This window comes from Narcine bancroftii, chromosome 6 (genome assembly GCF_036971445.1).
Source record: "Narcine bancroftii isolate sNarBan1 chromosome 6, sNarBan1.hap1, whole genome shotgun sequence".
Taxonomy (NCBI): domain Eukaryota; kingdom Metazoa; phylum Chordata; class Chondrichthyes; order Torpediniformes; family Narcinidae; genus Narcine; species Narcine bancroftii.
In genome coordinates, this window is record NC_091474.1 from 62694468 (window position 1) to 62707119 (window position 12652).

The window sequence follows — 12652 nt, forward strand, 5'->3', positions numbered from 1 at the left end:
TCTCTTTTTCTAAATATTTTAATTTTTGATTTTCAAAGACATACAAATCCAAACAAACAACACAATCTCTTTCAACAATAGTATATATAATATTGAGTCTATTTTTCCCTACCCCTCTCCCCTTCCTCCTATACCCTAATACAACAAAGAAAAAGTTAAACCAATACAAAGACCCAAATATCAGTAAAGTCACAAATTCTTAGAAAACTTAATAAAAACCCAAAGAAACGAAAAATTAAAAAGTTAAGGAACAGAATACAGAATGTCATCTGCGCCACGACGCAATTCATTGATCTCAGTCATTTCACTAATGGCACAGATTGTTGCAGTTCCTTTATTCAGAAGGGGTAGAATTATATCTGTGTACCAATGTGTTGAAGATAAGATTGCCGCACCCTAATAAATGTGCCATATTTCCTCCTTAAATTGCACGATTTTTTTTCCAGGGGAAAACAACTCAGCATTTCCATATTCCATTGTGTAATATTTAGTTGGGAGCCAGACTTCCACGTGACTGTTATACACTTCCTGCCTACCGCCAAGACAACCTTCGCAAACTGAATTTGGTATCTGGACGGTCTAAAACCCATGAACATAATGTTTCCCAGAAGGTATAATCCTTGATCCAGTGGAAAATTTCAGAATGTCCCCCAGATGTTCTACTTTCTTTTCCACTTTAGCCTGTTTGACCTTGTGTGCTCCTTTAGGTGTAAACTAGGGTGGCCAGACATCTGTTTTTTGGCCAGACATCTGGTTTTTGGCCAGTCTGACTTTTGAGCCCTCTGTCCCCCATCTGCCGCCACCTTGAGCCAGATGTTAATTTGTCCTCCATTTGGTGGTGTAGGGGCAGAAAGGGCAAGAGAAGGGGCACTTACCTTGTTAAATGTGTTGTCCCGGGGTTTGTAGGCTGCACACAGCCATGTTTCTTCTTTTATGCATGCACAAGTGCCGGCTGGCACATGCACAGTGGATTGGAGTATCAGGGTGGGCCGGCGCATGCATGGTGGGTTAGTTTACTGGGGCAAGTTGTCGCTTGCGCGGTGGGCTCACAGACAGAGGAACGTTTAGCACAGGTGTGTAGTTCTGGCATGATTGGCAGCATTTCCATTAGTCTGTCGATGTCGAGTGGAGCAGTGGCAGGCTTTGAAGGAAGGTGAGTGAGGCACCATATTCATTTCTTTCAGTTCTTTATTTATACTCTGTTGCATGTGTTGTATGTGCTATGCAGAATGATACGTGATTGAATAGAACAAAGGGTTCCAGCAGATGATCATTAATTTATGTTGAAATAGCTAGGTTTTTCTGGATTTATATTGTGTTACCCACCCCCCCCCCCATCCTCACCCGCGGTTACCCTAATTCCCCCCCCCCCCTCATTAGACTTGTTCTGACATTGAGCCTGCATGTCCTCCTATTTGGAAATTTGGAAATGGCTACCCTAGCGTCAACAAATTTTCATTGTTTTCAGATTTGCACCTGTATTTTTACTTTCCTCAACCAATGTTTAACTTCAGTCAGTTTTAATGCCTTAGAAATAGCCAACAGTTCCTGTTTCATCTTGCTCTTTAGCTCTGCAGGTGATGGTTGTGACAAAAATGTATCAACATCCATTGCTGCTGTTTTTCTAGACACAAGCTTTAAATTAGCTTGGAAATAAAAAAAAACAATTGACTAATAACCCACAAAACTCATGTTCAATTGACTGGACGAGCCCTGTAAACGTAAAATGTTACGAGCCCAAAGGACCCCAAAACCCAGCAGCAATAGATATTCAACAGGACAAATAGTAATTTAAACAAAAGTTGTTTTTAATTATCTTTAAACATGAAAAGAACTTCAAACTTTAACTTATCACTATTAACTTAACTAACCCAACTTAACCCCTTTCTAATTCTAAGCAATGTGTGTGTAAATTTAAGAAAAGTTCTTTGGTTCACATTTCAATCTCACTTCTCATTTTTCCAAGTTCACTGGCTACAGGCAATTCTTATACTGTGCACAGAATTTAACATTTATGAATTTCACCAGACTTTGGTGCTTGAAAGGTAAATGGTTACCGCTCAGGAAGGTTCTTGTAGGTTTGCAGAGAGAGATGTGTAGTTCCAGGATTTCCACAACTGAGGTACCACCATTAATCACCTCAATGTCTTGCTGATGAAACTTTCCCCATCCGGGTTCTCCTGATGATAACCTCTTTCTTTCAGGTGATCACAGTGTTCCTTTCTGTTCCCCTTATTCCAAGAGAAACATCAGACAGATAGCACTTCCAGCCATCCACCACTCTTGAGCTTCTGTTTCAGTTCCAACAAGCTTCTCCTGGCTTGTTACAACTTTCTGTGACACCCACAGTCAAAGTTTCCCTTCTGTCTCCTTCTCTCTCTATCTGAGATTCAAACTGCCAGCAGCATGTCCTTCTCTCTCTCACTTGCAAAACCCCTGACCTTCTCCAGCAAACAATAGGAGTCAGCCTTCTGGTCCTTCTGTTGTTTTAGGTTGACAATAACCTCTCAATGACCTTTGCAGAGAGCTCAAAAGCCTTGCAAAAAGGTCCAAAACAGACAACCTAGCTCTGGTTGTTCTTCCAAGACAATAGTTTATTCATTTCATGATATCATTTCATTTAGCACCTACTTGTGAAATGTGCATAGCATTCTCCATAGTTTCTGTAAAGTCACTGACTACGAATTCTTCAGTATTTCAAATAAAATCTGTTTTAAAGTGTGTGTATGTAACCTACTCTAATTTTACCTGAACTCGGACACCACACAGTCCCGCCTGCCTGCCCATCCGGGCTCCCAATTCCCTGAACGACACAGGTATTTACCGTGGTCAAAAGTAGTATACGTGTAATAGTCGACCCCCTAAATTTTACCCTAAAAATTGGTCCACAAAATTCAACTATTATACAGTATGTGTACTTTTTGATCATTGAAACCAATGCAAATTAACAGTTAAAAATTACATTCATGAATAAATATTTAATATTTATATACTTTTTTGTAACAAAAGGTGCATCCAGGAGCAAAAACGCTGATACATGTTCCCTGGCTGTTCCTGGACCTGTGTCCAAGTTCGGCCACGACTGCTGGAGCGCATTGCACTCACGGATTGGTGGAGCACTCTCCATTAGCAGCCTGCCATTGGCCGTGGCCTTCCTGTTCCGGGTTTCCATTGGCTCCTTCTTTTCAAATATCGGCACGTGATTGGTTCCTTACCCCAAATTTTTCCGGATTCCCATTGGCCCGATCTACCCCCTCCCCCGTGACCCAGCAGGCAGACGCCTGGCTTCAGGGATGGAGGTTGACTGGCTGTCCGAGCTCCAGGCCCCGGAGAAGCAGAGGCCCAGGCCCGCTCTACCGCTTTCAGTGGTGGACGAATCGTGGGAGTTGACGGACCCGAACCCGGACCTGCGCGGCCTCTTCCTACAGTTCAACGACGCGTACTTCGGGGGCCGGCTGGCCGGCGTGGAGGTGCGCTGGAGCCCGCGGATGACGCTGTAAGTGTGGGTCGAGCCCGTCGTCGGCGGACACCGGTCACCCCTCCCTCCCTTCTGCCCTCCCACCCTAATCCACCTCTTGTCTGTTGGATTGTCCTCTTGCCCCTTCCCTCTTCCCCTCTCCTGCTTTCTGCTTGGATCTTGACCCAAAATGTTGGTTGGATCCCGTGGGACCTCATGGATTCTGTGTGACCTGTTGAGGTTCTCCAGCACTTGCATTGGATCGAGGTTGCAGAATCAGCCCTGATCTTGTTGAGTGATGGTGAAACACAGACTGGAAGGTCTGCTCCAGTTTCCTATGTTCTGTTCTCTGGCAACCTTTCTGAACCTTGCCCTACTTGTTATAGGGTGTCAGGCCATGCATCAAAAGCATCCAAACATTGCCTTTTAAAAATAAATGCAACTTGGTGTTGTGGGGCCTTTTGGCTGCAAACGTGTCTGTTTTTGTATGTAATTTGAAAAGTGTGATCATTGGTGTATTCAGTTTTGATGATTGACTGAACAATTTAAGGTGCTGTGTTTAAAATGTTACCACATTGCCTGGTTTGTTGCAGGTGTGCAGGTGTATGTTACTACGAAGGGAGAGGGGGACTGTGCTCAATACGTATCAGTGAACCACTCTTGAAATTGCGACCAAGACGTGACTTGGTTGAGGTACAGTATGGGCCGTATAGAACTGGTGCCATGTTTAGTTCTTCAGAATCCCTGGCAAAGGCTGTTATGTGTTCTACTTTTTCACTTTTCAATACAATATTTGGAGCTTTCTTTCCAGCGTTGTCTGTATCACGGCTTGGGGTGCAGTCCAGTTACAGTAACAGAACTCTTTAACCCTTTGTGCTGTTAGACAATTGATTTTCTGTCCTCTTAAACTCAAGCTGGCGCTGTGTGTAACTTCCATTTCAAGTTAGATTCTTAGGGCTTGTGAAAGCCCTCACAGAAATTCAAAGTTGCCTCACATTTTCCAAAAATACAAAATGCATAATTCTGAAAACCTGTATGTTCTTGTGGCCCATGGGGGAATGCCAAAGTTTCATTATTCTCATGATTTGCTAGTGTAGTGCTTTCTGCAGGCATCTCCCCACTTTCTACTGCAACTAATTTTCACATTTACACCTTCGATAAACTATGAAATCAGACTCCTCAACACCAAACTCAATCACGAACTCATTTAAGGACTCTTGTGCACTTTATTGATTTATTTTGTTCTCTGTAGTGCACAGTCAGTTTGTTGACATTCATTATCTGTTTACAGTTCTTTGTTTACGTGTGCACAGTGTTTTTGCACTACCAATAAGTGGTAATTCATCCTTGACTGAAGGAAAAAGAAATCTCAGGGTTGTATGTGATGTCATGTGTGTACTCTGAACATAAATCTGAAACATTGGTTGCAGTTTAGAACATTAAAAGATTGGGCAGTGGGTCTCAAATCTGGATTCTTTTTCTTGCTTTATGAATGTTTCCATATTACAGTAAACCTTCCACATCCCTCTCATTCCCACGCTCTTTCACTTTCTCCTTCCTCACTTTTTCCAAAAAGCATTATTTGAAATATCTGTCTCATGAGAGCCCAGGTATAAACATGGTTCTTGTATTTCATTCAAACAGGTTTTGGTAATGTAGTAATGTTTTTTTTTCAGATCGCAGTGGTGAGGAGAATCTGTAGTGATAAATCCCTGTAGCCAGTACATAGAGTGACAAGTCTGCAAATTCTCCACCCTGTAGTTGTGTTTTTAATTATTACATAAAAGATGTATTGCTTTGTAACAGAGGGTGCAACTCCATGGCAATGGTTGTCCCTTTTCAAATTCCACCATTGTTCATGGTGTGACCAATGTTAGTAATGTGTTTATAGTTATTTTTGGCTGCTCTCTCTAATGCATAAACATTGTCAGCCACACTAAAAGGGATCTGTGCCAGATAACACTGGACAACCATTTTTTTCTAAAGGTTTGCTTCCTGAATAAAAAAAATTGGGGATTCTGATGGACAACTTCATGATAAACACGAAGGTAGTTTTGGATTTGCTATATCATGTAGGAAGTTTGAATTGAGCCTGTTTAATCGCACAACGACGCTGACACATGACATTAGTTCAACTGACCTAAAAATGTTTTGCTGCTGATTTTCATTTGTACTCGGCATCTGATGCCTCTCGTAGTGTCCAACAATAGTCAGCCAGAATTGATAGATTCCATTTGCCCTGATTTTCACTTTTCCATAGTCGCAATGTCTACGTGAAACCTTTCACTATGTTTGTCACTGATTGCACCAAGATCAACTGGGAAGAAGTCCCAAGTGCAAATGCAGAAAATGAATTTTCTGTGACATGTTTCATTTTGTGGTTTTGTAAGTTTGAAGCATGTTGTCAAACAGCTGGGTATAGTTTGGTGCTCTGTAGTTCCAAGGAAATTGTCAACAACATCTTTCGATGGCTTTCGAGTATGCCCAGGTCTAAGACATGGCTCCTTCACTGAGTGCATACCCAGGCATGCTTGGACTGACCAAAACTGCTCACTTTTTGGGCAATATACGAGGAGACAAAAAAATGACAGGAAATCACAAAAATCAATTATACCTAAAAACCAGTACATAATAGGACAATTTTAAGGTGATTTTTGTGATCAGCCACCCAAAATCCATAGAATACACCCAAAAATGTTCAGGAAGAAAAATATTCATTATCCAGTGTAATTTGAATCAAAACTGTACCTGGCCAGATTGAGTGTAAATTTGTATTTTAAATTTAGACATACCGCAAGGTTACAGGCCATTTAGGTTCATGAGTCCATGCTGCCAAACTTACACCCAATTAACCTACACCCCCGGTATGTTTTGAAGGGTGGGAGGAAACTGGAGTTCCCAGAGAAAACCTATAGTCGTGGGGAGAGCGTTTAAACTCCTTACAGCTTGGGATTCAAACTGCTTGCATTAACAGTTGCATTAAATGCACTGCCGTTCATGCTGCCCCAAAAGTTGAAATGTTGACTATGCAAAAATAAAAATCACGTAGCCTAAAACTGGCATGTTCTAAATATATTAAGCAGTAAGCCATAGTTGTACTGCACAGAAACAGGTCTGAAGTTACCCATCCATGCTATTCCCATTTGTCAGCTTTTGTAGCCTTTCAGACCGTAGCAACTCAAGTGTTTCACTAGATGCTGCCAGATATAAGGGACAGGCTGAATATTGATGATTGCATGTCTGGTCATTCTGCTTTAAACATTGGTCATGATTTATAATTCCACGAGAAAGCAAGAGGAATTAAATCCAGTCTCTCCAGATTGTCCATCGAGGTGTCATTAAACAATCCTGATCCTTTTGTGATGTAAATATTTATCCATGCTCTAATCTTGGGAGAGGCAGGAACACCTTGTTGATAATGAGTGGAAGAGGAGGATGTCAAAAATCCAAGTCAACAGCTTATTTAGCTAAGGAGTGCTGCTTTGATTATATAGTGCTCTGTTTATGGACCCCTTTAACATGGAATTTCACTGACTTTATTGTCCAACTTTTGAGTAATGACAGTTTGTGTGAAGTAGAATTTGTTTCTTCATAGCTACACAGATGCAAATCTGTAAGAAGAGTCAGATTTATGTGATTCGATTAAAAAAAATAGTTTGGTGGAAATGCATGGTGAACTGATCACAATAAAGGAACACATACTTTGTCTTTGCTTTCTGAATAGACACTGTTGCATGAAATGATCCACGCCTTGTTGTTTGTCACAAATAATGACCGAGATCATGAGTCTCACGGACCTGAATTCTGCAAGCACATGAGGAGGATCAACGGGATGTCTGGCGCCAAGATCACTGTAAGTACTGAGGCAATCTCCAGTTGCCAGCCAGCCTCTAAATTCTGTCCAAAACATATATCGATCTTCACTTCTTAACAGCTTGGGCAGTGATGAACAAAGAGCTTGGTTCACTGATTTAAGGCTGGGGATGGAAGAGGTGATTATGGTTGTGTATGGTTAGCCAGGATGGGGTAAAGAGCAGTTTGTTTTAGAGATTGAGTTCTGACCACTTGCGTCTGCAGCTTTAAGTATCTGGTGGTTAGGTTTGGAGAGTCACTGAAAGTGAACACGCATGCACAGCCAACAGGTAGAAAGGCAAATACATGTTGGTCTATATTGCAAGAGGATTTTAGCAGAGAATGAAAGAACATCTTACAATTTTGATGAAGCCACAGCTGGAGTTTTTTTGTAGTTTTGATTTTGCATACAAAACATTTCAGTGCCAAAGATTCACTAGACTTCCAGGGATGATGGGTTTGCCATATGGAGAGAGATTTGGTGGGTTAGTTATGTATTCTCTAGAGCAGCCATTCCCATCGGGGGCCACGGCCTATTTAAAGGGAGTGGGGGGCACGGACTGAAATCGGTAAATATCTTTGTTTTTACGTAGCTGTTAGGATAACAGCAAGATAAACATGTCTGCTTCACAGGGAACGGGGGCCAAAAACTTTAAGCAGAGTCCTAAGGGCCCATAGCCAAAAAAAAGTTGAGAATGGCTGCTCTGTAATGGATATGGGGTAGTTCAATACAGCCATTAATGATGGAGCAGACTTGAAGGGCTAAGTGATGAGCTCCTGTATCTCGTGTTGTTGAATGCAATCCAATGAAATGCTGGTGACTTCATGCACCAGCTGCAGTGCAGTGTAGCCTGGGGCAAATTAAAAATCAAATATTGGTCGTAGCTCTTGGCGAAAGCAGAGATTATCATAATTCCTTGAATGAGCTGTGATCAGCATCTATGGTTTCACATGAATTGGAGTTTGCTTCCTGAAATAATTTACTATCACATCAGAAGTATTCTCAAGGCCATTTCATAAACATAAATGCTGCATCACGTCCTGTAACGCATATCCTGTGTCCTTCCACATCACAACCCTCCAGTCACCCGAGTCCTTGGATGTACTCCAGTTCTAGTTTCTCAAGGAAGCTGAACGTTTGCTGCAGTGTTGAAGTCTCACCTTAAATGTCTTTACCCATCTTTTTATAATGACGGATTCATTTTGTATGAAATGGCATGGAACATTACTACGTCAAATGTGTATGTAGGTATAACAAGTTCAAATAGGTGATTTTTGAGAAAATAATGTCTTGAGCTGTAATGCTGATGTATCTAGGTATTGTTTAGTAGCCTTGGGAAACATGCATGTGCATGGATGCAGACTCCATTTTAATGAGAGCATTGAAGGGAACAGATTGTGGCCTTGGGATTTGTTTGTACAAGATTGAAATATCTACTTTAAACAGAAGATAACTGTGGATAAAGTTTTAGTGAAACTGTCCAGATCTCGTGTTCCCCACACTTTGATGAAAGGCTCCAGCCCAAAATGTTGGTGATGTATCTTCACCTTTGCTACATAAAGGCACTGTTTAACCTGCTGAGTTTCTCCAGCATTTGTGTGTCTTTCATTTAACCATTGGTGTCAACAGAATCCTGTGTTTTACCATATGATGTTACATGTATGTTTTGAAATGGCTGGCAGGAAAGAGTGAATTGTACATGTTGGAAGGTACTCTGTGGCAATCTTTCCAACTCCAGATTGGTTTCTTGTTTTGGCATTTGGAAGGTTTGTTACTAAACTGTCCCTTTTTCAGATTTATCATGATTTCCATGATGAGGTGGATGTATACCGGCAACACTGGTGGCGATGTGATGGGCCCTGCCAAAAGAGGCGGCCCTATTATGGGTATGTTAAACGGGCAATGAACAGGGCACCGTCGGCTCAAGACCCTTGGTGGGCTGAGCACCAGTTGACATGTGGTGGGACGTACACCAAAGTCAAAGAACCTGAGAATTACAAGGGAAAGAAAGGAAAGCCAGAAAAGTTCTCAAAACCCATGAAGAATAAAGGTACTGAGTGTTTCTGGGTGGGTGAGATCAATAATTTTTTTTGGATTATGGAAGTAATAAGTTGTATGATTACACTTTGCAGGTATTTATTTTTTTGTTGTTGAGTTTGAATGGAAGATTAAATGTCAGCTTTTCCAAAAACATGATTTGTCAGACCTGTAGACTTTGTGTTCTCTCACTGAAATTCTTGACGATTTTGATCTGAAGTGACCCTTTACCTTTACGGGCTGGTTATAGGCAATGAATTTAGTCTGTCATCTCATCTGCAGCAAATTAACAGACTCATGAACTTCTCTGCACCTGATTTGTGGAACAAGATTTATTTAATTCAGGCAGTGAAATCAAAGGATTTTGCCTGATAATCTCTAGACCAGTGGTTTTCAACCTTTTTTCCTTTCCACTTACATACCACCTTAAGTTATCGCTGTGCCATAGGTGCTCTGTGATTTGTAAGGGATTACTTGAAGTGGGATGTGAGTGGGAAGGTTGAGAATCACAGCTCTAGTCCCCGAAATATTTTGTTACTTGTTACTGAAATATTTTGCTTGAAAAAAATTGTCATTGGTCCATTTCCTTGGGAGTTATGAAACCGTGCACATAACGAGTCAATGAGGTGTGATTAAAATAGTGGTTTTCAAACTTGTTCTTTCCACCCACATCCCACCTGAAGTAATCCCCTACTAATCTCAGCACCGATGACATAGGGATTGCTTAAGGTGATGAGTAAAAAGAAAAAGTTGAGAACCACTGGACTAGACTGCTTTGTAAGTTGCCAAAGGTAACATCACTGTTAAGGCACATTTTAAACTGGAACACCATTTCCCACTTGATGAGTTAGCTTGTTTTCTCAGTGACCAGGCCATGAGAGTGAGCATTAAAGATCCAAATGTATTGACGTAGCATTGGGTTTGATCTCGTGTCCAATAAGCACTTTAATTTGGGAATAGTCCACTGCAATTCAAAGAGGTCCATCAAATGCAGGGGGTTAGTCATGGGCAATTAATACTATCCCCAAGAAATAGTGGCTATCTTGCTTATTGTCCTAAAGCACATTATGAAGTGTAATGTATACATGCTCAGTGATGTGAATTATCTTCAGTAATGCCTTTGGTTTATTTATTGAAGAATACCAGCACTCCTCAGGTTAAAATCACTCTATTTACGAACAACTCATTCTTACGGCCCAACAAGCTGGCCGGAAGTAGAAAGCTGTCAATTTCTGGTTCGATCCTGGTTGAGTCAGCATCGCAAGAGAGTATGCTGAACAATTCTCTTTTTGACCCGCAGTTTTAAATTTGCAATGTTAAAGTTTAATTGTTGTTGCTATTTAAAGCACTTCATAATACTTTGCAAGACTCTAGTTTAAAATATTTGAAATACAGACACTGAGCTGTGGAATAGAGAGAATTAAGTGGCAGCGTTGGAAATCATTGCTGTCCCTGCTGCGATTGGGTTCCCTGCATTGTCCAAACCACTGAACAACGCATTAAGACGTTGGGCTCACAGCAGGAGTGGGGACATTGGGCTCTACAATTCTTTTGACCCCAAAAGTTCAATCAATTCACCCCCCCCCCCCCGCCCCCAGCATTTTTCAACCCCTTGTAGAGTCCCATCGATCACTTTGGAGACCCCTAACCTACATCATCCAATTATGTACTGTATTAGTATGTTTAAGATGTTGTAGTGTATTTGGAAGTGTTTTTTAAGTACATAGAAAGGTAAAATATATACTATATATACTACATACTAAGATAAGTATTTGACTGACTGACGCTAAATAAGGACCATAAGTTCTTGTTCCAACTTGAATACAAATTTGAGTTAAAGACAGACCTAGGTAATGGAATTTGTTTTAACCTGGGGATTGTCTGTACTCTGCTTTAAACATAATTAGTAAATTCCTTGTCCTGCTCTCTTCTATAGATAAATCTGTGGGCATTGATATACGCACTTTCATTCCATTCAGTGGAAAAGGTAATGTCCTCGGAGGCAGTAGCCCAGCTCTTCCACATGCATCCTTGGAGAGGATTCCTGAGCGATTCTTCACCCCAAACTTGCATCATTTTCCCAGGGATTCAGAACTTGCTTTGAGATCCCGGACTACTGAATCTAAAGGGCAAGAAACTGGTCCACAAGCCTCAAGTATATCTAACTCTCAGTCAGATTCTGGATCGCCCTCTGTCCCCTCACAGTGGTCACTAACACCTCCTGGAGACCATCCAAGCTTGAAGCCTTCTAAAAGGTCTGTCTCCAATGGCAGTGCTTTTGTCAGCATTGATGGATCACCTGTTAGAATCAGTAGCACAGGGCTAATGAACTCTGTGATGAATGTGCCAAAACGTTGTATGAAACGGGTTATTTCTCAATTGGATGAATTGCCTCTCCAAAAGGAAGGGAAGAAGATGCGGCCTGAGGCGTCCTATCCCAGAGGGACCATTTTGCATGCGTTTAGCAAATCAACAGTAGACAGACGGGGGGATCGATCTACTGGAGCAAGCACTTCCAGAGAGGTGGACTCTGAGAATGCGCACAGCCAGAAAAATGTGGTCACCTTGCCTCTGCAGGCAGCTGCTCCAGCTGTTGGTGTGCCTGTCAACTGCCCTGTCTGTCATTCTGCTGTCTTGGCTTCTGAAATTAACCAACACTTAGATTTGTGCCTTCAATGGGACGGGCTGATTATGAAAATATAAGTAATTTTGCTTCAGAATTGTCAAGATCAGGATGAATCTCCAGGAGAGTGCATGGAGTTAATTTGGGGTTTATTGTCCTCAAATATTCTGTAGTTTAACTCGATCCCTGCTGTTTTTGTGAGACATGCATAAAGAAAAAAATTTGGAACTTCTCAAAAGATAGTTATGTTTTCAATTTCTATCTCTGAATTTAATTGTATATATTGTTAACAGATGCTTAACTTTTAACAATTAAAATACTGAATTTTCAGAACAATTTTTTTGCAAACTTGCTTTTGAATCTCAAGAATCATTCAAATAATCTATTTTTATAATAAAGTTGACAGTGATCTTTTTCCATTCTGCTATATTGTGTTCTGTGGTTTAGAGGATTAAATAGGATTAGTAGATGAATGGTACATTTCCTCAAACCAGCCACAAATTTGCTTTATTTCACACTTAGCAGTGATCTATTCTCTGCTGCCAAGGCCTTTGGTTCCAGAATTCCCTTCTCTGCCTTGGCCTTTTCTTTCACGTGCTCATTAAAATCTATTTCTGATCCAGCGTCTGATTTTTGACTTGGCATCAGCTGTTGTTTGCTCATGTTCCTATAAAGTGCCTTG

General features: G+C 41.1%; 1 protein-coding gene across 2 annotated transcripts; it reads left to right on the forward strand.

Annotated features, from left to right (window-relative positions):
• The first annotated feature begins 3033 nt into the window (after window positions 1–3033).
• Window positions 3034–12321, forward strand: sprtn (SprT-like N-terminal domain). Of its 2 annotated transcripts, none has more exons than XM_069885091.1 (5): window positions 3034–3496; window positions 4051–4150; window positions 7182–7310; window positions 9105–9360; window positions 11327–11550. In XM_069885091.1, the coding sequence occupies exons 1-5, from the start codon at window positions 3294–3296 to the stop codon at window positions 11449–11451; spliced, it is 813 nt and encodes a 270-aa protein (XP_069741192.1). In that variant the 5' UTR covers window positions 3034–3293; the 3' UTR covers window positions 11452–11550. The 2 variants fall into 2 exon arrangements, with proteins under 2 accessions (XP_069741192.1, XP_069741191.1); XM_069885090.1 differs by having other exon boundaries at window positions 3043–3496; window positions 11284–12321.
• The last annotated feature ends 331 nt before the right edge of the window (window positions 12322–12652 follow it).

Coding starts and splice junctions, on each gene's coding strand:
- sprtn (XM_069885090.1), top strand. CDS start 3,294: ATGGAGGTTGACTGGCTGTCCGAGCTCCAGGCCCCGGAGAAGCAGAGG. Junction 7,311..9,104: donor TGTCTGGCGCCAAGATCACT/GTAAGTACTGAG, acceptor TCCCTTTTTCAG/ATTTATCATGATTTCCATGA. Junction 9,361..11,283: donor AAAACCCATGAAGAATAAAG/GTACTGAGTGTT, acceptor TCTCTTCTATAG/ATAAATCTGTGGGCATTGAT.